Genomic DNA, 25,697 nt, shown 5'->3' with positions numbered 1-25,697 from the left:
TCCTGCATGCGATAAGGAGGCAGTGGGTGAAGGTCCCCGTTGCACCCTCACCGCGGGAAGAGTGTGCTTCTGGGGAAATCCTGGGTGGACAATTAACGTATGTCCTATAATAAGCCATCTGGGGACTCTGATAGTAGCACAGGCGACTCAGGGCTCAAAGAATTGTGAAAACGAACAAGGTAACTAGTGTATTCATTATACATGACGTCCAGTGGTAAACTTAAGGTAACTAGTATACTCATTACATGCTACGTCCAATGGTAAACTTAACAAGGCAATTAGCATACTTTTTATATATGATGTCGAGTGGTAATCTTAAGGAACATACCAAATACTCATCATTTATTCTGCAGCAGGAAACTGTATTTTAGGTCTATTAAAGTGGGGTGGGGTGGGGTACAGAAAAGCTAATTCTTAGACAAAAATCTAAATGGTAAATCTATGTGGAACTGAATTAAAATTATACAAGGATTTGATTTTATTTATTGCAGGAGAACTAAGTGTCATTTAGCCATTTTAACATTTTAATGGACACTGACATAACCCTCTGACCTCGGTCATTCTGACTGCTCAGTTTTCCTGCATCATGTGTCTCTCTGTATTTGGTTGTACACACTTTTGGCGCAGGTGCAGATCCAGGTGAATACCACCTGCCAAGACACAAGACTTCTCCATCTCAAGGGTCCTGTTGGGGCCACCCTTCCATAGCTATAGCCACCCCTTCAGCCCCAACACTCCCCTAACCCTGGCAACCACTAATGTGTCCTCCGTCTGTGCACTTCTGTTAGTTCAAGAATGCTGTATGAATGGAATCAACACTGTGTAATCTTTCGAGGTTTCTTTCCCACTCAGCATAATTCCATTGAGATCTATCCACGTTGTTGCGTGTCACAGTGTGTTCCTTTATTGCTGATCACTGTTCCACAGTGGATGTGTCACACAGAAATGAGATTTTTATGTAGTCAATTTGTCAAGTCTTTTCTTTCACGGCTTTTAGTGTTTGGGGCCATAGTTACAAGGGCCTTTTGAAGTCCAAGTTATAAAAATTATCTCATGTTTTGTTTTACTATTTCTGTGGTTTTATTTTTTATATTTACACCTTCCTTCCAATTGGAATCTACCATTGTATAACATGTGAGAAATGAATACAAGTTTATTTTTTCTGATAACTACCAAATTGCCCCAGTACCATTTATTAATAAACCAGTCATTCTTTCCTTTTTTTTTTAAACAAAGAATCCCTTGAAAATCTGATGAAGATCCTGCTTGCTAGAACATTATGCACACACACACAGGTCCCAAAAAGAACCCCAGGTAAATTAAGCTGTGACTGTACAGAGGCAGGCATGTATCAATCATTGGTACCTAAAGGGAGGGACCAAGGGGAGAGGTGAGAGGTGGGAGGACGAGCTACAGGCTGGTCTGGCTACAGGCGTGTCTGTCTTCACTGGGAATCAAGTGGATTTACTACCCAGCGTATGTGGCGCCTATTCCATTTTTTAGCACCTAAAGGAACAGTGCCAGAGGCATAATCAAATCATTCCTTTGTTGGATCACTATCTTCTTCCCCATAAAGAACAAAAAAGTATGTGGAATTGGGTCAGTGACTTCCTATATACATGAATTTCTGGAAATATTCTTTTATGAACTTCTTTTGAATATTAGAGGCTCCGAGAAGGAAGAATGATGACTATCATAAAAAGACTACTCCGGGCAGCCGGTTTGCTCAGTGGTTTGAGCACAGTGCTCAAAACACCAAGGTTGCCAGTTCGATTTCCACATGGGCCAGTGAGCTGTGTCCTTCACAATTAGATTGAAAAAACAAAACAAAAGAAAACGACTTGACTTGGGAGCTGATGAGTCCTGGAAAAACACACTGTTCCCCAATATTCCCAAATTAAAAAAACAAACAAAAAAACACTACTCCAAGAGGAAATGGGCAAGTTAGTGGACAGAGGACGGGCCCAGGGACCAGGAGTCCTGGGTTCTGAGCCAGGTGTTCCCACGTCTATATAATGGCAGGAGACTTTGTGAGCTCTCTTGGCCTATTTCCTTATTGATAAAATGGGTTTTTGGTGAGTGTATGATACCATGCCTTAAGTATTTTTTAACTCTAAAATTTTCTGAGCTGTAGAAAAAGGCATCAGGAACCCAGATGGAACCTATGTGCTTAAGGAAGAATTAATTTACTAAGACCGTCACTAGAGATAGGAGAAAACTCCCTTTCCAGCTTTCTTCCAGGATTCAGGACAACTCCCTTTAAACTGGATGGTTTAGAGCAATATGTAGGCATTTTGCTAATTGCCCTGCAGTCCACAAGCATTGAAAACCCCTCCTTGTTAGCAACTGAAATGAACAAAAAGAAGAGACCGAGACCCAGATCAATGCCTAGTGTACAAATGCCGTGAGCACAGATCCTGGTGCCAGAACGGGTTCTAAGCTCTCGGTGACACCCTTGAATAGCAGACATGCAGACAGTTTACTGACAGTATCGGTATACGGTGCTGCTTCAGCCAAACCACACAGACAGACGGCATCCACAGAAAGAGAAACGGAAGCCACGCAAAGTGTCATCACTTTTGTACAAAATCAAAGCCGTCCACACTAGAATGCTCTGTGCGGTTCTAAGTGCCAATTCAGAAGGTGAGAGGATGGAGGTGGCCCAACATCCAGAGAGGGAAATGAACTGAACCAGAGGTAAACGGATGTGCCATGTGAGGACGCAGTTTTGGAAGTCAGGACCAAGCCAACATTGATTTGGTTCTTGCGTCCTAGAATCCTGGAATTAAAGGAAATACCTGCAACATTAACACTCTCAGTTACAGGCAAGTAAACACACACATGCCACAGTTTCTGCATTTCCACACACAGGGGACTGAGTGCTTTGGAGGGAGACTGTCTAGTTTGGTGAGCATCTCCTTTAGGGCCCTAAGTCTCAGAAAAGATTCACTTCCACGTGACAATTTAAGAGTCAGTGTTTAGATGCACCAACAGCTAGACATGGCTGAGAATGACACAGGTCAAAAATATAAGCCAATTAAGGAAAAACTGGGGCACATCTTCAGGGCTGTGCTGTGCTATGTGGCAGCCACTGGCCACCTGCAGCTATATACAGTAGTACTTCAGTTTTTAAACATCTCCACTGACGAACATTTCGGTTTATGAACACTGTAAACTCGGAAGTAAATGCTTCAGTTTTCGGTTTTTGAACACGCCTCGGAAGTAGAACATGTCACGTGGCTTCCACTGAGTACAAGATCCTGAGGCCTAGCTGTCGGCTGTTTTCAAATGTTTCAGAACTCGAACGGTCTTCCGGAAGGGATTACGTTCGAAAAACCGAGGTACCACTGTATATTTAACTTCACAAAACTGAAAATCATTCCCTCAAGTCAAGCGCTCCACAGGTATGTGTGGCCACTGGCTACTGTACTGGACAGCACAGCTCTAGAGCATTCTCAGCACCACGGAAAGTTGTACTAGATAGTGGCGCTCCAAAAAGGAAGCCCAAAGCAGAGACAGGAAGGGATCAGCAAAGAAGCAAGCCAGAAGAAGGGGTCCCCAAGGGACTGCGTGGTCAGCTTTCCAGCCCGCAAGGTCTTCCCTAGCGAAGGCCATGGGATGTGCAGGAGACTGAGCCCTGAGACCATTAGGCCAGCACCTACAGGGCGGCTGAGGTGCCGAGAAGGGAAAGCAGCCCAGGAGCCCCCAGCAAGGTGAGGAGAGGCCTCCTGCAGTGGGAGGTCACCAAGGGAACACACTTACCATGGTCACTGTAACGCCGCTGCTTTTGGCTTGAAGAAACACTTCTCTGCACTTTGTGGTGCGGAGACTGGCCAGTGCTGTTGTTGAGGTCACTGCTTGGCCTAACCTTAGCAAGTGAAAGATTGCTGCTAGAACTGGAGTCACTAGCATCCAGCTACGAGAAAATGAGAGAAACAGAGCAAACCACAACACGAACCCAAATGGCTTATTAGGAAACTAAACTTCTTGTAACACACAAACCTCTCACAAACAGCTCATTTAGAGAGAAGAATCATAGTGCACAAAAATGACAACCCGAAGCTCAGGCAAAGTGCTTTTCCGACTGCGGGGAGAAAAACTCACAAAGGAACAGGTATTTATGCTCTCCTTTCCAGGTGTTTTCAAATAACTTAAAGCGCTCTATTTACTTCACCTGATACTTTGTATCAGTTCTAAACTATTCGTGGCTATAGGTTAATTTAGGAAAGCAAGTTTGTGACAATATCCACTAGTAAGGCTGTTATCTTAAAGAGATTAAAATAGCAGCTAGCTCATCAGAATCAGAAGAGCTCAATTTTCATCTGAAGGTAAACTAAAAAATGATACGCATAGTAAAAATGTTACACATAGTAAAAAAATAAAAATTAAGAGAAGAGCTTACATAAACTTGTGATTTACATAGAGGATATTTTTTTTCTCTGATCACTCTTACCTCTGAAGATTTTCTCCCCAACAACAAATATGTAGCTGTGATTTCATCATATTTCATTTTACTAAGGGATTCTTGGATTTCTTCTTGTGAATATCCCATTCCCACCATAATATCTAAAAGAAAGACAAAATATAGTTTATGTGTTTTGTTGGGATAAGAAATCACTGTTACATGCTATAGTATTTTCCTTTATTTGACTCAAAAGATCACACATTTTCTAACATAAATGGGCAGCTGGCTTACTTCTGAGTTCGTGAGTGTTAGTATAGCAAACTGCACATATGCTCCTGAACATGACAAAACAGATCAGCTGATTCATGTAACCGACGCTTAACTTCCCATTATCTCCATCTTAGGCATACAGGAGTCACACCAGAAATGCACTACGGGCACACAAAGGCACGCAGGCACAGGTGAATTACCTATTCTCTTCTGGTCTGAGATGTCTAGTTCTGGTTCAACAAATGGCTTGAGCTCGTCCTCCTCATGGCCCGCGTTGATCCACCGGTCCTTCATGATTTGCTGCAAGGGAACTGTTCATTAGTAGCAGCAAGCAAAACACTGATCACCACACTTAGGAAAATTTACTTAACAATTCATCGATTATAGCTCAAAGGGTAACTTAAAAAAATGTTTTGAATGCTCAATTCCTGCTTTAAAAGCCCCAGGATAGTTTTCAATATGTTATATAAACCAAGCAAAGCTCTAAAAATACTTTAAAGACTCTCCAAAGTGGTTATTTATCTTCATGTATACGATTACCTCTAGAGTGCCTCGTTTGATTGGATTTAGCACCAGGAAACGTTTGAGAAGGTTTTCACAGTCTGTGGACATGTAGAAAGGAATTCTGTATTTCCCTCTTAATACTCTCTCTCTCAGTTCCTTTGGGGAGGTAGAGAGGAAAGAAAACTAGTGAGCCAACTCTGAGGTTAACGAAGAACCCCCAAAGCCCGCATACTGATGTTACACGAGGAGACCAGCACTCGCTGTGCTGGGAAATCTTTTTAGCTTTCTAAAGAAGCTGGTGTAAGTGCTTCTTTTACCTTTAGGTTCTGGCCATCAAAGGGGAGCGACCCACTGACAAGGGTGTACAGAATGACACCGAGGCTCCACACGTCCACTTCAGGCCCGTCGTATTTCTTGCCCTGGAAGAGCTCTGGGGCTGCGTATGGAGGACTGCCACAAAACGTGTCCAGTTTACCGCCAACAGTAAATTCATTGCTAAAACCAAAGTCAGCTATTTTAATGTTCATATCAGCATCTAACAATAGATTTTCAGCCTAGAGGGAAAACACCAAGACAAAAATGAAATTTAACCAAAATGTAATTAGAACTGTGATAAAATTAGGCATTTTATAAAAGCTTTTGTAATGATATAAAGATAATACACCCTAATGAATAAAATGAGAAAACATTCTTTCCAGAATAAAATGGAAATAAATCAGAATTTCTGACTTAACATTAAAGACACGAGGTATAGATTAATTTTAGCACTAATATAAACAACAAATGCCCCACGATAAAAAAACAAACAAAACAACTTTTAAGTAGTTTTTCAATTAAGAATAAAAAAGGGCTTTTACCAAATTAATGCTTCTGTAAGTGCACAGCCATTTCACAAAACTGCTAAATAGCTGTATAATAGCTATTATTGGAGAGGGGAGAATCCTAAACCTCAAACAAGGTACAGATCATAGTCATTTTTATTTATTTCAACAAATATATACCATGTGGCCATTACATACCAGGCGTCATGTTAGTGTCTGGATATATAATGATGAACAAGACAAACATGGTGCCGCCCTTAAGAAGCTCATGGATGAGGAGGGGAGTGGCAGAAAAATGAGCAGCGACACTCTCTGACCTAAGTGTTGGGATAGAGGAGGGGTGGGGGCCATGGCCTGGCACTGAAAGGTGTGGGATGGTTCCAGAGAGGGGGTGAGATTGAAGCTGCTGCCTTAAGGTTTAGTTGACACTAGTGGGTATGCTGATGAGAAATATTTCAGACAGAATAAACAGTCTGAAAACCCAGAAGGTGAGAGAGAACGTTTTGCTCAAGACACTGAAAGGCAGTGTGTAGAATAAAGATGCAGAGAGAGAGAGATGGCTGGGGATGTGGCCATGGCTGAATCACAAAGGGCTAGCAGAGTGACCCGCAGTCAGGAAGTTTTCATTGTCAAGATAAGGGCAACGGGAAGCCACAGAAGAGCTGTTCAAGTGGGGACAGCGATCGCACTTGTGTTCTTCACAGGCCATTCTGGGTGCAATAGGGAAACCACATGGGAGGGAGGCCAAGCCAGAAGCAGGAAAGACCAGGCAAGAAGCTCATGTGGTAACCAAGTACGAATGCTGGTGGTCTGAACAATGACGTGGTAATGGGGACAGAAAGCAGCAGCAACAGGACCTGGGGACTGAGTGGACCACAGAACAGAGAGGGGCACCTAAGGGACATTAGTAACAAGGATGAGAACTCAATATTCAAGTTCAGGAAGAAGAGCTTCAGGCTATGAGTTTGCTGACCCTGAGGGGCCAACGGATGCCTAGGTACAGGTCTTTCTGTCAGCTGGGTACTGGGTCCTAGAAGGGAGCTCGCGCTGCAAGAATGGATTTGGGGGTCATCAACATACAGAGGCTACTGCAGCTAATAGAAAGAAGAAGGGTGCGAATGCAGCCAGGGTGGGGCAGAGGAATAAGCAGGTGGGTGACAAGTATGTGAGGAGAGAGAGGGCGTGAGTACCTAGTTAAGAAAGGATCTAGACAGTGTTTAGAGAAACATGGCTGTGAGGGTGAAGAGAGAAAAAGGGTGTATTTGGAAGGGGAGTGGGGTGGAGAGGTTTTTCAGTAAAAGATGGTATAGACTTGAGCATCCTCTTGTAAATGCTGCTGGTGAGATCCAGCTGAGCGAGACGGTGAGTGGGACACAGGAGACAGGAGGCCGCAGAGGGGCAGCAGCCCCTGCAGGGAGACAGGACCTAGAGTGCAGAGGGGGAGCCCACAGAGGCGCCCCACTGTCCTGCAACAAGAGTCAAGTTCTGAGGGGTGAAGGCGGGTGAGATGTAACTGAGTGAGGCCTGCTGGGAACCCGAGGGGGTTTCAGCCTGGTGCTTTTGTTTCCCTTGTGAAACAGGAAACCTCTTCTTATGCTGAGAGGGCAGAGGTGGAGGACTATGGAGTAGGTCTCAAACACCAGTGCCGTGAACAGGACAGAAGGCTGACGCAGTGAGAGTGGGGGAGGCTCCCATCTGTTTGCTGGTGTGATGATTTTTCTCCAGAGACCAACTCCGAGCTGCTCTGACTAAAATGTAAAATACTTTTCATAAACCTAATTTTTATTTTTCTACAGAGCAACAATAATCAAAACAGCACGGTATTTGCAGAAAAACAGACACAGCAGATCAATGGAATAGAACTGAAAATGAAGAAATACACCCACATAACATTGGGCAGATAATTTTTGACAAAGGAGCCAAAAACATACAATGGAGAAAAGAAAGCATCTTCAATAAATGGTGCTGGGAGAATTGGAAAGCCACGTGCAAAAGAATGAAACTAGACTGCTATTTGTTACCATACACCAAAATCAACTCAAAATGGATCAAAGAACTAACTGTAAGACCTGACACAACAAACTGCATAGAAGAAAACATAGGTACTAAACTCATGGACCTTGGGTTCAGAGAGGATTTTATAAATCTGACCTCAAAGGCAAGGGAAGTAAAAGCTAAAATCAATTAATGGGACTCTATCAAACAAAAAAGCTTCTGCACAGAAAAAGAAACCATCGACAAAATAAAGAGACAACCAATTGAATGGGAGAAGACTATTTGCACACAACGCCTCCGATAAGGGGCTAATATCCAAAATATGTAAGGGAACTCATACAACTCAACAACAAAAAGACAAACAATCCAATAAAAAAATGGGCAGAGGGCATGAATAGAAACTTCTCCCAAGAAGACATTAAAAATGGCCTATGGATATATGAAAAAATGCTCAACTTCACTATCTATTAAGGAAATGTTAATCAAAACCTCAATGAGATATCCCCCATCCCAGGTAGAATGGCTATTATCAACAAGACAAATAGTAACAAGTGTTGGAAAGGCTGTGGAGAAAAACGAACCCTCATACACTGTTGGTGGGAATGTAGATTGGTACAGTCACTATGGAAGACAGTGTGGAAGTTCCTCAAAAAATTAAGAATAGAATTATCATATGACCCAGCAATCCCTCTCCTAGGTATCTACCCAAAAAATCTGAGAACATTTATCCATAAAGATATATGTGCTCCGATGTTCATTGCAGCTTTATTTACAGTGGCCAAGACATGGAAACAACCAAAGTGTCCTTCGATAGATGACTGCATAAAGAAGATGTGGTATATGTACACAATGGAATACTACTATGCCATAGGAAAAGATGAAATACTGCCATTTGCGACAACATGGATGGATCTTTAGATTATTATACTAAGTGAAATAAGTCAGAAGAAGTCGAGAACCGTATGACTTCACTTATATGTAGGATATAAAATTGAAAGCAAAGGAAAAAGACAAACAAAGGAAGAAACAAAAACTCATAGACACAGACAACAATTTAGTGGTTACCAGAGGGTAAGAGGGGAGGAGGGTGGTAGATGAGGGTAAAGGGGGTGAAACAGTATATGGTGATGAAGGAGAACTGACTCTGGGTGGTGAACACATAATGCAATATACAGATGATGTAATACAGAATTGTACACTTGAAAGCTATTTAATTTTACTAACCATTGTCACCCCAATACATTCAACTAAAAAAAACAAAACACCCTCATTGTTATTTTTAATTCTCTTTACTGTAACTTGATTAAAAGGATTTGATTATTATAGGATTTATTTTTTCTTATTTAACAACACAGTCTAAATGAGGCCTCATTTGGGTTATAACTGCTGGGAGAACTGAGCGCATACAAGAAAAGCACCCTCTAGTGGGCACTGGGACCCACCTTGAGGTCTCTGTGAACAATCCGCTTCTGGTGGCAGTACTGGACCGCAGATACTATCTGAATAGGAGAGATGCAAAATGAACAGTCACCATGGGCGCAGATTCATCAGTGAGATGAAAACACGTCATTAATGTTCACGCATGCTAAATGCTCAGACACTTCACATCTGTGTGGAGCTCTAAATACAATTTTCTTAAGCTCTGAACTTTTCAATTGGGAGAAATTCAAGGGTGAGGGCAGGAAGCGATCGGTGAGTATGTTCTCCCTGTTCTCTCTAGTTTAACTGGAAAAGTCTCTTCTGGGGGCCTCCCCCTTGACATTCCAGTACTTCTGAGTGTGGTGCCACAGCCCAACAAGTCACCAGGATCTGGAGGGCCCAGCTGCCCCCAGGCCCAGGCCCAGATGCTCTGGGGTGACCTCCATGCCCACGTGACCAACTCAAGACCAACAGGCAGTTACAGACTCTCCATGGCCAGGTGTTAACCCAGGTTAGTTCTCTGTTAGTTACTTTTCTTCCCAGTCAGTCTGCTCCCTACAACACTCTCTTCCTTTTAGCTGATATAGGTTCAAGGACAGCAGAAGTTACTTCACTTCTGGGAGGATCAGCTTCCTCTTCCTTAAAATGAAGAATAAATGCAGTATGCAAACTACAAACTATGGGAACTATTATGTGCTCTCTCAATAAGGGCCCCCCTACTCTCGGCAAATGGTGTGCTTTGAGTCAACTTCTGATTGGTCCTGGGATCAGCACTGTTAAACAACTGTTTTGCTGAAATTCCACACTTACTAGTAATTTTCTCATCAGTCTCCTTTTCTAATTATAAAAGTTTTGTATGCTCATTATAGAAATTTTAGGAAATACAGAACAGTTTATAAAACTATATGCATTACCACCAGAGATAACATCGCTGTCATTTTGGTGTATTTGCCTCTAGTCTTTTCTTTGGTGTTATGCACATGTATTTATAATATATGGCTTTATATATACAAAACCGGCATTACAATGAAACTACTGCTTGTTGCTCCAAATCACTACCAACCTTGAAATGTAAGTCACACGCACTCACCTGGACTAGACATAAAAACTCACAGGGCTGTTCTACTGGTTAATATTTAGTTCAGAATAAGCAGCAAAGAGGAGCTGGGCTGGGATGGTATCAAAATCAGGGCTTCATACTTTGTAATAAAGTGAATATTCAGAAGATCAGACCTACTCATAATCAACTAAAGGTACAAAAACTCCAATGCCAAAATAAGCATTTTAGAGCATCTGTTACTTTGGAAATGCTGTTTCTATTCTGTCGGCATGGAAAATGGGAAAGTGAAATTACTTTGTTTTCCTAAAACAACATTAGGTTTACTGCCTAGGACATAGGTAACTTTTTATCTTCTGCCTCATCCAATTTTCTTTCTGTCCCCCACCCCCATATTGAGTTTTCTCTTGTAGATATTTTCAAATTCTGTTGTTCAATTAGATTTGACAATTTCCTATGCTTTCTCAAAGAAATCAAAGAATTTCTCGTTTTACCTCCAAACAGCTCAAAGCTAATGCAATGCCACAATAACCAAAATACTCAACTTTAAATGATTGCTTTTTTGGCATTCTGCTTTTAAGCTAGAAGCAATTACTTCTAAAGAAGGCCGAGAACCTGGATGTTTTCCAGGTTAGAATCTGAATGCAAGCATTCATACATGAAAGGACAGAAGTTGTGACATCACCAAGCCACCAAGACAGAGGCCAGGAAAGACGATGGAGGCAGGAATCTATTCTCTTTCTTTGAGAAGAACAAGAGCTTAGCCAAAAAATGAAAACAGCATAAGCAGTAAGTAGGCTGAGAATGGTGAAGAAGTGGGAAGAGGAAAAACCCTCTGCTGATGAACATGGAAAGAAGGGCCAACCTTTGACAGAAAATAGAGCATGCGCAGTGTACTCTGTGTGCAGCATGCTTTCCGCTTTGTCATAAAATGGAAGACTTTTTATTTAGTCAGAGTAATGAGGACATAAACTTTTGGAAAGCATGGCAATTAGAAACAGAGAAAGAGAAACACCAATATCGTGCTGATCCTTCCAGGTTTAAATGAGCTGTCTTAAGGGATACTGTAGCAAGGAGAAAGAATTACATTAGCTGGAAGCACTGTAAATCAAGTCATTAATTGTAAAAGCATGTGAACTCCCTTTCCTGGGTCAATTAAGGTACTTCAGATAAAGGCTTCAGAATTTTTGCAGGAAATTTAAAATAAAAATCTGAGCAATTTCCTCAAGATTTAGGTTAGGAAATGTCCAAGTCCCCCTGACAAGTTGGATCCCACCGAGGGGACAGGTGGAGATGGGAGAAGAGAAGGTTTCGGTGTAAGTGCTACCCAGCCCCCTGAGAGAGGGAGCAGCTCCAGCGGCTGCTGCCGGTCTGCACTGGCCTTCTCCTCCGTCAATAAACCACATCTGCATTAATGTGCACGTCAGACAGATTCATCTGAGTGGGAGGAAATTTAAGTTTTATAAGACAAAAAAAACTACTGGTTTTTAGGCAGCCAATTTATAGAAATTAAGAGTACAGTTATGAAAAGGGTCAAACAATAAAGAGAAATTTGAGGGGGGTGGCTGGTTAGAGCACAGTACTCTTAACAACAAGGTTGCCGGTTCAATCCCCACATGGGCCACTGTGAGCTGCGCCCCCCACAACTAGGTTGAAACAACTACTTGACTTGGAGCTGATGGGTCCTGGAAAAACACACTTAAATAAGTTAAAAAGTTAAAAAAAAAAGAGAAATTTGAGTTTCCTTCCATAGATCACAGAATAAAGTGATAACAGAAGTGAAAAGAACTTCAGAATTCATCAAGTATAACTTCCTCCTTTTTATAACTAGAAAACCTGAGGATCAGAGAAGTTAAATAATAGCCAAAAGTTAGTTTCAACTTTATATTTAATAGGTTTTATTTCAGAGTACCATTAGTATGTTTGAAGCTTTTAAATTATATTTAAGCAACAGCAAAAGTTAAGAAAATTATGAGTGAGTCCATAACTGTAAACACTAGACTAAGCAATCAAGAGAGGCAGATGTCAGGAGAAATCTTGAAAATTAGCCAAAACTGCCTTTCCAAATATTGTGAAACCTTTAAAGACTCCTGTCTATATGTCTACCTTGACAAGCTTATATGAGAATAAAACAAAAATTTTAAAGTTCTAAGATAAATGAGTCTATACTTCCATTTGAATAAAGAACTTATGGCCACCCGGGTGGCTCAGGTGCTAACGCCGGCCGAGGTCACCAGTTCGATTCCTACATGGGTCATTGAGCTGCTCCCTCTACAGCTAAGATTGTGAACAACAGCTCTCCCTGGAGCTGGGCTGCCGTGAGCAGCCGGAGGTTGGCATGAGTGGCTGGCAGCCAGTGGCCAGCATCCAGCCAGTTTGAGTGGTCGGTAGCCAGCATGAGCGACAGCCATGGGCTACTGGCAGCCACAGCCACCGTGAGCAGCCGAGCTGGCGAGAGCCGTGAGCAGCTGACCTACGACTGGTGACCGACTGCCTCAGCTGGGGGGAGCGCAAGGCTCATAACACCAGCATGGGTCAGGGAGCTGTGTCCTACACAACTAGACTGAGAAACAACGGCTTGAACAGAGCGGGGGGGGGGGGGGGGGGAGCAGGAGACGCGAAAGAAGGGGAAAAAAACAACTTACAACCATGAGAGCACAGAGTTCATTTAAAAGTAATAAAGCACCTGGGCCTTCCCTTCATCTAAGGCAGGGTGGGCAAATTATGGCCTAGAGGCTAAAGGCGGCCACCATTTGTTTGTGCAAATAAAGTTTTGTTAGAACACAATAATGTGAGTATATTTGTTTACATATTGTCTACAGCTGCTTCTACGCTAATAAGAGGAGAGTTAAATAGTTGCAACAGAGACCACATGGCCCACAAACCCTAAAATAGCTACTATCTGGCTTTTGCTGATTCCTAGTCTAAAGAATCGCACAACGTAATAATTAAAGAGTTGAGATTTGGAGTCACAGGACCTGGGCCTGAATCAATGGCAGGTCTGAATCTTGCCAGACATCAAATTAGGGGCAAATTATTTAACCTGCCCATGCCTCCGTTTCCTTATATTTAGCAAATGGACATAATAATACGCAACTCACTAGGCTGCTATGAGATTTAATGCAGGGAAAGCACTTATCCTAGTGTAATGATCAATCAATAAATAGTTATTAATGAAGATAGGAGAGTGAAGTCACTTTTATGCTTAAAACTTGCTTATTAAAATGAGTTTCCTTAAACGGCAGGGTAAAGACAAAGCAAGAAGTTTAAGTCATTAATGAACAGATAAAGTTCTATTTCGTTTTGGCTTGTGTAGAACAAAACTAATACTGAATTTTGGGATTGTGACGCTCTTCTTGCTAAGAACTCGGGAATGGTTTTAATCAACACAATCATAGGTGTTCTGAAAGGTTCTAGTTTTTTAAGGCTCGACCGTCAAAAACTAAGAGTGAGATGAAAATTCTAATGACGAAAATTCTAATGCCGAAGCAGCTGCCTCTAGCACAGTGCCTTAGGCATGAGAGGTACTTCATAAACTTTTGTTGAACTGAATGGCCAACCCCTGCTCCATCCAAGGGCCTCATAACAAGGTACAGAGGCAAACACTTGTTTGCTTCAGGGTTTAAGCGAGTTAACATTATTAAATCAATCAACTAAAGGCACATTAATTCATACCTGTCTAAATTTAGCTCTTGCTTCTTTTTCCTTCATTCTTCCATGTGCAACCAAATAGTCAAACACTTCACCTATAATTGAGAGAAATAAAAGTAAGCAGAAGTCCTACTTCTAAGCATTAATTTTCCATAAATTGATGACGTTTCATTTTAGCCATGCTCTCATTTTTATTTTTAAATATAGGTATAAACAGAAACATGTGGAATTTAAACTAAACTAGCCTTAACTTTAACTACAGGCAAAGTTCATTCACAAAATCTTTAAGCTAGTGAAAATCCTTGAAATTAGATTCTCTTATGTTTAAATTACACAAGTTTTATTTTAAAGATTGTGTTTTTAATATGCTTTAATAAAAACTTAGCAGTGAAAACTGAAAGTTAAAATTGGTAAGTTATTTGTGTTAAGATATCTATTCTGTAGGATTAGGATAACAAAGCATTTCCTGAATATAGTCATTCATTCAACAAACATTGATGGAGTGCCTACTAAACTGCCAGGCGCTGTTCTAGACTCTGGAGACAGAGCAGTGAACAAAGCCAAGTCCCTTTCCTCGTGGAGTTTAGTCTGGGAGGGGAGACAGAATAAACAAATGAACATACAGGATGGAGATAACAAGGAGGGCTGTGGCGGCAAAGCGAAGAAGGAACAGGAAGCGCGTGTGCGCACGCGTTTTGCTGACTGCTGTGAGCAGGGAAGGAGGCAGAGGGTGAGCAGAGATGAAGAGGAGGTGAGGTCATGAATGCAGCCCTGCAGGCTTCCGTAAGCACTGGGGCAGAGCTCTGAGTGAGAGGAGAAGCAGAGGACAACATGGAATGACTGGCCTCTTACAAGGACCACTCGGGCTGCTGCCCAGAGGAGAGGGTTAGGGCTGGGCAAGGGGCAGGGAGACCGACTGGGAGCAGCACAACATTCAAGACAAGAATGAGGACGCTGGGCCGAGAGTGGGGAGCGCAGCGGTGGGGAGAAGTGGGGGATTCCAGACACACTGTGAACCAAAGGGTAAAGCCAGCAGAATGCGCAGGCAGACAGCTAGGCGGGAGGTGGTTCCCACGGTATTAATTTCTCAGAAGAGACGTGACCTTCAGGGAACGTATCAGTAATGCCAACTGCGTATCAATTTAGAATAAAGAAACACCTCTGAAATCAACAGAAAAGAGTACTAACTTAGCAATCAGGTAGAAAATGTGTTTGGGAAAGAATTATGTCTAATTCATACAAATAAAGAATACCTTCCAACTTAGTGACGGCATTCAACTAAAATATTCTGGTACTTAAAAAAGCTGTTTCAGAGCACAACTTAAATACTTTTGAAGAAAAAGTCATTCTGAATTGTACATTAATATCTGACAACCTTTAGCCTTAAATGAATAAATTTTTAAATAGTGGATAGGCATAAATGTTTCAAGTTATTGCTTGATTATATAATGATCTTTTAAAACGCATTACATGTCATTAATTTACACTACACAATTCATTTAACTATGATGAATTACGAAGTGAAATGTCAGCTCAGTAAAATGTCAGCATTTTCTAAGCAAATGACCTTCGTATTTGCAGAGTAGTACACAATGTCAAAACAAGTGGTTAAAAAGTGAAAACAACTAAAGTCATGTGCATATCATAAGGAAAACAGTTTTGACTTTAAAAAAAAACTAACGGATTAAACACACTAGTTATAGAGTAACACAGATAAAAAGTCCAAGTCTATCAATATAATTTTAAAATGTTTTTATAAATTAAAATAAAATATAAACCTCTTAAGAGATTTTGGAACCATAAGTCACCCTCACTGTTATAAATCAGTTCAACCCAGATCTTTTCTTTTCTTTATTAAAAATGTATTAGTACTCAGATTAAGCAGCTGAACTGAACCTCTACAGGCTATTTGAGAAAAAATAGCAAACAGTGGCTCTCTCCACCCAGGGCAGGGACATTCATGTGGTTGATGGAAGGATACTGGACAGAAAGCCCCTCATTCTAGTTTAGGTCCTGCCACTAGCAATGGAACTGTTAGCACAGAACACCTTTCAGGGCTTGAGTTTCATCTGTAAAAATCACAGTGTTGTCCTGGATGATTTCTAAGATTCCTTCCTTTTCTCAAATTCTATGGTTCCACCAAAGTGAAAAATACCAGGCTGGGGAGGAGTGGTCAGTTAACAAAACTGTTGTTCAAAATGGCAGACCTGTCAACAACAAAATGATGTCCAAGACATTGACAGTCTTTGTTGAGCTGATTAAAACAAAGAGCCCAGGCCAATAAACCACCGCCAATCGATTAGCGCTATTATCATGCACCTCAAAGTGGGGGGGCTGTGTTACATGGCTACTGAGAAACTCAGAGACATGGAACTTAGCAGGTCACATTGCCCACGAGGGGGGCTGGCTGAACTAACTCCACCTCTGTCTTCCCCAAAGCCCACCCTCTTTCTGCTAAAACTGGATGCTTCTCAGATGTTCTTGTTTTGCCCCTATGTAAGAGCAATCTCTATGAGCCTGGTACCTAAAAGAGATGGGAACAGAAAGCCATGACCAACTAACGAAAGCAGGAGAGGCTACATGGTGCCAGAAGACTGGGGCTCCAGGCCTGGAAGAGTACCACAGTGAGACTTCCAAGCCTCTATTTTCTCAAGGGTAAAAGCCCACCAGCCCACCACTCACTGCCTGGCCACCGCACAGAGTCACTGTGAAGGTCAAAGGAGAGACCGGGTAAGAGAAAGCACTTGTGCCCTGCAGAGGCTACACAAATGAAAAGGTCATGAATGTTACTCTGTAAGATGAGTACCAAGTATTCCAACTCTATATAGATTTTTGGTTCTGCAAGTAACTTCAGCTCTTCCTACTACTCACTCTTCAATCGTGAAAATCTCAACTAAATTCTCAGCCACACACTTAAAACATGAATCACACGACTACTCATGAATTAGGAGCATGGCAAAGTGGTGTCAGGTGTGCCTAGATAACCTCTTCTTGCTCACAACAGGCTTACCATCTTTTATTTCATGGTTAACTCAATGAGGTTCTGATTCTGCTTTTTGTCTTCAGGTTTTGCAACCTGGATCAAAGTGCTAGTGATAAAATAAAACTCCACTCTAACCAAAACAATGTAAGCTATACTGCAGAGTTAAACAGAGTGTATCCCCAGTAGTTTATAACTTCATAAATTCAGTTCAATCCATATTTGTTGAGAATCTGCTGTGTCCCAGGCACTGTGTTAGAAGTAAGGAACACGCAAAGATAAGCAGGAAAGCTTCTGACGTTCACCAACAATGAAACTCACACATGGTCCAAGTACCAGCCTAGCCCAGCCTAAACCCTAAATGAGAATCTTTGTAAAAGACAACGGCTATATACATTCATTTCAGAAAAACATCTCCATTTAAACAACCTTGTAGGCAAATCATTACTGGTCCTTAATCATTAAGGAAAATCTAACTAGATGCACTATAACCACCATTTCTGGCCTTGGGAAAAGATGGCCACCAGTGACATTAAAATCTGATAAGGAAAAATAATCCAACATACAGTACACACTTATTTCAAACAGGCTAATACATTGATATATTTAAAAATCCAAATACCTGGAATAAGCAAAATGTGTACATACATAAATATTTATGCAATAGAATCCGATTCAGCCTCAAACAAGAAGGAAATCCTGTCACAAGCTACGACACGGATGGACCTTGAGGACATTCTGCTCAGTGAAGCAGGCAGTCACAAAGGACAAACCCTGTGTGAGTCCACTCATCTAAGTACTAGAGCGGTTCAATTCATAGACAGAAAACAGAATGGCGGGTGCCCGGGCCCGGGGGCAGGGGATGGGGAGTCAAGGTTTAATGGGGACAGAATTTCAATTTGGGAAAATGAAAAAATTCTAGAGGTGATGGCTGCACAACAATGTGAATGTGCTTAATGCCAAGAACTGTACACCTGAAATGGTTAAAATGGTAAATATTATGTTATGGCTATTTTACCACAGTAAAATAAAAACCAAGTATTTGGATATTATCGATTAAAAATGCTAATAGTGCAATACTCAATAGCAACCCCCAGAACTGCTAACAGTCAGCTTTTCTGATTCTTATCCTACTATATTATGACTCTGAATGTTAAAGAAGCCATAATAATTATCCCCGTGTGCAGTGTGATTGTGTGCTCTTCTAAAAGAGAAGAAAGAAAGAACATACATAAATTCCTTACCTCCACTTGCATACTCCATGATTAGGTAGAGTGTTTTGTCAGTTTCGATGACTTCAAATAACTTCACTGGGAGAGGGGAGAGGATACAGGAGAAAAAAGAAACAAATGTTTGTACGCATGTACACAGACACTGTAACTGTGAGAAGGAACCTTTCCCCCACCCCCATTAAAGATTTCAATAGCTGGCCCTCTAAAAATTGCTTTTAGGAAATTTATCATATATTACAACTGAAGAACGATTTTATAAAAGCATGGAATTCCATAACAATAAAGATTGTTTCTGGGTGCTCAAACGATGCACTCGGCAGCCCAGTGAAGTGTCGGTTCTCACTGGCTCTGTCACCGTCCTGTATTGTGTCTATGGTGGCTAGCTGCCCTCCCAGCAGCTCTTCCTTTGCACCTCAGGGAAAGCGTTCCTATCTCACATTCGACCTGCAGGAACTATGGCTCGGATCTACTCTACTCCTGCAAGTACAAGTCCATTCACTTGTCATTCTGGCTTTAAGGATACATATAATTCCACTTGAGACTTTTGTTGCTTGGAAAACTTACCACAATTCTCTGAGAACAAGGTTCCTTTGTTACTATTCGGAAGCCAGAGATGGCAAGAAGTAGAAGGGATACTATAATTAATTAATTGAAAAGAACTTTTTTAAAGAATTATTTTTAATGGGTTAATGTGACTTTGCTATACCAGTCCCTGTTACACACAGAAATATTTCTATTACTAATTCATAAAACCATAACAAATCAATCAGAAATATGTACTTTTTGAATGAAACAAATTTCTAAAGCTGTCAAATCACTATTTTGCATATCTACCTTATTTTGGTAAAACTTTAAAATTTACCGAAGGGGTGTGTAGGTGGGAAATGCTAGTCTCTCATATTTCGGGCTATTTCCTGATGCTTTAACATAGACTACTAGACCAAATAAAGTCCCTAACGTATTTAATATATGCTTGTTGAGCTGATGAACAAAACTATCATATTTCTAAGATGATATGTCCAGTTTGTCAAGAAAAATCACTGAAAAGAAATTTAAGACATGTATGTTGGTAAACCATCAATATATAAATAAAGCCTAAATTCCAATGCAAATTTTGATTCTCCTGGGAAAACTATTTTAATCTAATAGCAATTTAAATTTTTAGACATTTAAATCTATTATCAAAGATATGTCATTTAATAATAATTAGAGAGAACTCCAATCAGGGTACAACTTAAGTAATTAAAAAACAAAATAAATGTGTTTAAGTTAGCTAGTTTTAGGCAGTAGTGATAAAGTGTTTTTGGGTGAAAAGTTGGAATCCGAAATCCAGAGTTGGCTAGCTAACCCGAAAGGGTTGAAATGAAAAGTGAAGATGGTTTTCTTCCAACTTTTATATTAATATTCCCTATTATTTTTCTTTTCTCCAAACAGATCATATTTTATTAAGATGTATATATTTTTTTACATTTTAACTAATATCACTGGTAATGGGATAATGGCTTGGTAGCATTGTTTTTTCTTAGTTCGTAAAATAATGCCTTTTAAACAATGGTGGCTTAGATTTGATGAAATAGGGTATAAGCTTTTTCTCTCCTGTGGCACCATTTTATTCTTCTCTTTTTGTGCCAAAGACTTTTTGATAGGATATCCTTAACATCAGACGTCACATCACCCCTCCCACTTCCTAGAAATGATTTTGATAGTAAACTGATACAACTGGCTGTCTTAAGGGCTATTTCACTCTTGAAATACTACTTTTAGTTTGTAGGAGCTATCATTGTGTAAAAAAAGCAATTATACTATTTTTAAAAAGCTCTTATGATACATGGGATCAAAACTGTTCACTGTGCTATCTATACAAAAGGGTCAGGATTTGGTCCCTCACTTATAGGACCACGCCCCTTCCTCCCCTTCACACCCACCTCTTCACACCTAAACCAGGGCTGTGCACACAGAGGACACAGAACGAATTGGTGTTGTACAAGCAATTCATATTGAAATTCAAGTAGATAACAACTATCCTGTATCTTTTAAAATATGCTTCAGGGTACGAATATTTTCTTAGGAACACAGCTACTGCAAAAGGTGTTATAGCTTTGAAAATCTTAACTCTGACTTAACAGTAGAATTCCCTTCTCTCTATCTACGAATTAAATACAATTATGATATTTTCTAATATGTCAAAAAATTAGATTCTAACCTGATTATAGATGTTTCTACTTGTATTAAAGCTTTAAATTCAAATATTGAATAGCTAAGTTTATAACCTGTCTTTAGTAATTTCAAAAAGTTAATTAAAATGAACAATTTATATATATATGTGTGTGTGTGTGTATATATATATATTATATATATGTTTGGATGATATATATATAAAGTATATATATATATATATAAAGTATACCTTATTAAAAGTGTATTTGGGCTGGGAGGAGGGAAGGAATCCCTTATCACTGCTGGAATATATGTTTAGCTTTATGACATACTTGCAAGAACGCATTTAGACACAAAAATATTTAAGAAAGCAGAAAGTACCTATGTTTGGATGATTTAAAATCTTCATTATTCTTACTTCTCTGAAGAGCTAAAAAACAAACACAATCCCCCCAACACAGGTTAGTAAACATTATACGTCACTGTTGCAATGTAATTTAAATTTTCTCTTAGATTACTGATTCACTGATAATGTTTAGCAGGCCACACCTAGGACTAGCATGAAAGTCCAGGCTAACTGTGAAGTAGCTTTATAAGCCAATACTAAGTGCTTCAGTTCTATCTTGTGAAAAAGCAGATGTCCCAGAAGAGAATGATACCACAATCTCAATTACACTTTGCTCTCTTGAACACAGGAGGTCAGACTTAGCAAGAATAGTCTGGGAATAACACTCTGACGCAGTATCTACCCAGGGGTTCTATTCTGCAAATGAAAATGTGCCCCATTGCAATGAACTACACATCCTGAGCATTAGACTGATAATTCCAATTCTAGGAAAAGATTGTGAACAAAGCCACTACAGGAAACCCTCACTGGAGGCAGGTCATTGAGCATGGAGGCTGTGAGAAACTGTTACATGAACGGCCCTGACGAGTCCTGCCTCACATGTTTTGTACTGGCTGTGTGACTTGCTTTGGCCAAAGGGACATTATCAAATTTGAAGCCAAGCAGCGGCTGCATAAAATGCTGGCACATCCGGCCTTACTCTCTGGGAATGATGTCGCATGCTCTTTGAGGATGAGAGACCATGTGGAGACCCACTGTTCAGACTGAGCGCAGCTCCTGCCAACTCGCCATCTGAATGCCACGACACAAAGGAGACCCAGGGGAGACCGTAAGAAAAACTACCCAGTCAAGACCAGCAGAGCTGATCACACAGAAAAAGGAGAAATATCACACTGTTGTTGTATAAACATGTACTGTGAATTCAGAGCAGGGTCAGAGCATTATGGCCTGTGCTCATAGAAGATCTCAGAAAATAGCAGCATTTTAGAGGCTATCGCATCCAACCCTCACCAACAAGTGAAAACAAGAAAAAGAAGACGACGCTCCAAAGTCCTGCCATCTTTCCGTGGGGAATTTGCCCAGAACGAGGTCTCCCAACACACGGCACACTACCACCCCCAGGAGATGAGGGCTGCAAAGAGCTTTGGAAGATGGGGAACAGCTGACGGTGGAAAGGAAGTCGGTGAGAAACCCAGGGGCTCTCACTGTGCTTGTCCTAGCCCAGCACGTCTAATCTACAACTCAATCAGCAGCTGGCAATGGATGGCACAGACAAACAGACAAGGACACATCTGACCCCAAGTGAGCACAGAGCTTCCAAGTCTGGCTCAGGTGAACAGCCTTCCTGGCTGGGATGTGGGTCATCTCTGAAGCAGGAGCACTCCTACCACCGACGTGAGCACCTCCTGTCGCTGGTGTGCTCACCCCTCATTTCACGTTCCGAGGCAAGCATTCAGGCTTGAGTTTTCTTAGCTCCCCCTGTCGAGCTAACATGAAGTCCCGTTTCCCACATGCCATAGTCGAATCCGTAGCTAGAATCTGTACCCCTCACTCATCCCCTTGCCTACATTAGAAGAGCCCCAAACTGGGTCCCGTCCTGACACAGCCTGGGACACTGCCTTCAGAATGAAACCCTGGCATGGCGACCTCCGCTCACCCCTCCAAGCTCAGCTCCAGCCACGCTCCTCCAGCAGCCGCGCTCCCTCTCAGATACTGGAACACACGGAGCTGTCCCCTGCCTCAGTCTTTGCTTCTTTCCATCCTTCAAGGCTCAGGCAGATTCTCTGAATACCTTTTCTAAGTAAGTCTCCTTTGTTTTACATCATAGCATCGTCTGTTCACCTCCAGCCAGAATGTCTTTCAAGTGTGCTGAGACTTTCTGTGTGCCTGCTGCTGTCACCTCCTCATGCACAGGGAGCACATCTGTCTCCTTTGGCTACCGCATGCTTGAGACCGAGCGTGGCACACGCAGGAACGCATGCATTTGCTAACTGCCTGCATGACAGCACTACCCACCCCGTGTGTGGGCGCCTAGGTGCTGTCAGCACTCTAAGGACCACGCTGCTTTGCAACCCCGAGGAGCAGAATGCTCGTTAGAGTTGCCACAGTGCTGCTGGAAGGAGAGCAGGGCAAATGAAGGCAATCATTCTTCAAATTCCTGCTAGCACTACAGCACTGAAACCACGTCATCAGAACCAAAGAGCAGGAAATAGAAGGGACATTAGGGACAGAGAGCTCATGTCTATCTGGGGCAGAGGGCACCTCGGCTGTCACTGGCCATATGGAGGACTGAAGAAAGGACGTGTACAGCTGACAACGGGCTGTGTGCTCCGTATTTGGGAGCAAAGACGTGGAGGCATGACCAATGAAACCTGTTTAAGGAGGACCAAGTGACCCAAGGGGCACAGCAGCGTGTTTCCAAGTGCCACGTGCCTCCGAATCATGAGGGTGCTGGTGTAGCTGCAGGTTCCAGGTCCTGCCTGGCACTGGATCTGAAATGGACCTTGAAAAACTTTACAACAAGCACCCCAGGTGTGACGGTCCTTAATTACGTCCACAAATTCCTTGACAATCCTCCCCTCAAAAAGCAGAACCTAATACCCCCCGTTTGAGTGTGGGGCACTTAGTGATTTGCTTCTAAGGAAGGGAGTAAGGTAGAAGTGATGGGGGGGGGACTTAAGAGGCCGACTGGCTCGATAAAAGGCACTGCGGCCCCCTCCTTGCTCTCAGATCACTCGTGTCACGAGGACAGTAAGCACCTCGATTGACAGGCCCAGATGGCAAGGAACTAAATAAGGCCTCACGCCCACAGCTGGTGAGGAACTGCAGTCTCCTGCCAGCAGCCAGGTGACAGGGCCCTTTTGGAAGTGGATCTGCCACCCCTAACCGAATCTTCGGATGCTTGCAGCTGTGGCTCTTACCTCAAACCTCTTGAGAGCCCCTGAGCCACCCTGCTAAGTCACTCCCAAAGGCACTAACTCAAGAAATTGTGACATAACATAAGGTTTTGTTTAAGTTGCCAAGTTTTGGAGTTATTTGTTAGAGAGCAGTAGATAATTATACGCTTCAGACAACACAGGAAAGTCTGAGAACTCGTGAGTCACAGCAGAGGTCACACCAAGGGACGCGCTGTGAAAACAGGAACGGTGGAGAGATGAGCAACACAAGCTTAATTCCAGAGGCAGAAAGGGCAGCAAAAGATCCTCTAGTAAGGCAGTGTCTAGATATTGCGAAAAGAACTTTACATGTTTACCTCTCAGAGCTACATATCAGGTAGAAATGAGTTCATAAGCTCTATACCAATTAAGGGGGTTGGGGGGAAGCCAGAAACTACCAGTTATCAACTGCCTACTGTGTGTGGGGCACAGCTAGACACGTCACATCTGGGATCACATCTAACTGGGTTTTCCCACCTGTCAGGTGACTGACAATCCATCTGCAACGAATGGGGAAGGAGGACTGAGAAATTGAAGGAACCTGACCAAGGACTCCCAGCCGGGATGTGCCAGAACCAGGATGAGCCAGGACGCTAATCTGAGCCGTCTGACTCCAAAGTCCAAATGCATCCCAGGATTCCATGCAGCCGCTATCGAAATTTACAAGTAAACTGACAAGTTACCCACTGCTGATACCAAACACTAGAGAGCAACAGGTGGGCTGGCACAGAACTTTTATAAAAGTTGACAACTCGGGCCAGGCCAGTGGCTCAGGCGGTTGGAGCGCCGTGCTCCTAACGCTGAAGGCTGCAGGTTCGATTCCCACATGGGCCAGTGAGCTGCACCCTCTACGGGTAAGATTGTGAACAACAGCTCTCCCTGGTGCTGGGCTGCCGTGAGCAGCCAGAGGTTGGCGTGAGCGGCTGTGGGCTGCTTTGTGCCACTCTGAGTGGCTGGCAGCCAGCGTGAGCTGCCGAGAGCTGCTGTGAGCAGACAACCAATGATTGGCGACCGATTGCCTGAGCCAGGGGAGCTCAAGGCTCATAACACCAGCATGGGCCAGGGAGCTGTGCCCTACACAACTAGACTGAGAAACAATGGCTTGAATGGGGGGTGAGGGGGGAAGAAAACGGGAAAGAAAGGGGAGAAAAAAAGTCCCAACTAGGATTATACAACATATTTTTTTAAATGTTATCATAAAAGGATATTTAAACCATAGAAATTCACCTATTTCTACTATCTTAATTCAACTTGTTTTTCTACATTCCCTTTCAATTTTACATAGATGCTAGTTATAAAAAATGAAATAACACAAATGTATAACGTGAAAATTCTCTCCTCACTGAGCAATCGTCACATCTTTCTGTCCTCCAGGAACTGCAACACGGGAGGAGAACAAGTATCTTTGAAGGGAAATATTCGGAATCCTGGTCGTCAGAATACCAAGGACACCAAACCTACTGCATCATACCGAAATGTCCTAAATGTCCCAACAGCCAGGATGTGGGGGGCCCAGGAAGGAGCTTTGGCAAACGACAATTGTACTAAGCAATATAAAAATACAATGAGCACATAAAAGCAAGCATGGGGCACGGCCATTACAGACATGATGAAAGTGTTCAGACTCCCTCCTCCAGATAGACAGGTACGCGACAAAGCAGCAGCCCAAGACGTGGACAGCCTGGGCTTTTTATGGCAGCTGAGTGACAGGATGACGGAAAACTTACGTAACAGAAATAACAGAAGGGAATATAACGACCACCCTCTTCTTTAACAGGAAATAGCTGTATTGTAAATCCAAAATTAATGAATAAAAATCAGCAGCCATGAGTGAAGAGAAGGGGACACAGCTATTCAGGAGGAGTGGGAGGGAGGCCGCGTTGAAGCTGACAACCATGTCTGTGGATACGGTGTCACTCTGAGA

The 25,697-nt window shown here is 42.2% G+C and overlaps 1 protein-coding gene across 13 annotated transcripts in view; it reads right to left on the bottom strand.

Annotated features, from left to right (window-relative positions):
- Positions 1 to 25,697, bottom strand: part of MARK3 (microtubule affinity regulating kinase 3) — a 79,903-nt gene that overhangs the window by 18,395 nt on the left and 35,811 nt on the right. For 9 of the 13 annotated variants that reach the window (XM_019747197.3, XM_019747199.3, XM_019747198.3 and 6 more), the window contains 9 exons: positions 20,873 to 20,921; positions 18,347 to 18,412; positions 14,147 to 14,217; positions 9,438 to 9,494; positions 5,497 to 5,733; positions 5,216 to 5,335; positions 4,876 to 4,975; positions 4,454 to 4,566; positions 3,763 to 3,916 (listed from right to left, as the gene is read on the bottom strand). In XM_019747197.3, the coding sequence (XP_019602756.1) occupies positions 3,763 to 3,916; positions 4,454 to 4,566; positions 4,876 to 4,975; positions 5,216 to 5,335; positions 5,497 to 5,733; positions 9,438 to 9,494; positions 14,147 to 14,217; positions 18,347 to 18,412; positions 20,873 to 20,921 (967 nt within the window). The remainder of the gene's footprint in view (positions 1 to 3,762; positions 3,917 to 4,453; positions 4,567 to 4,875; positions 4,976 to 5,215; positions 5,336 to 5,496; positions 5,734 to 9,437; positions 9,495 to 14,146; positions 14,218 to 18,346; positions 18,413 to 20,872; positions 20,922 to 25,697) is intronic. The other 4 variants (XM_019747200.3, XM_019747206.3, XM_074326881.2 and 1 more) reach the window with 1 other exon arrangement.

Source organism: Rhinolophus sinicus, chromosome 3, assembly GCF_057876585.1.
Source record: "Rhinolophus sinicus isolate RSI-liver-muscle chromosome 3, RSI-T2T, whole genome shotgun sequence".
Lineage (NCBI taxonomy): Eukaryota > Metazoa > Chordata > Mammalia > Chiroptera > Rhinolophidae > Rhinolophus > Rhinolophus sinicus.
Note: the sequence above shows the minus strand (reverse complement) of the source record. Positions and strands in the feature narration are given on the sequence as shown.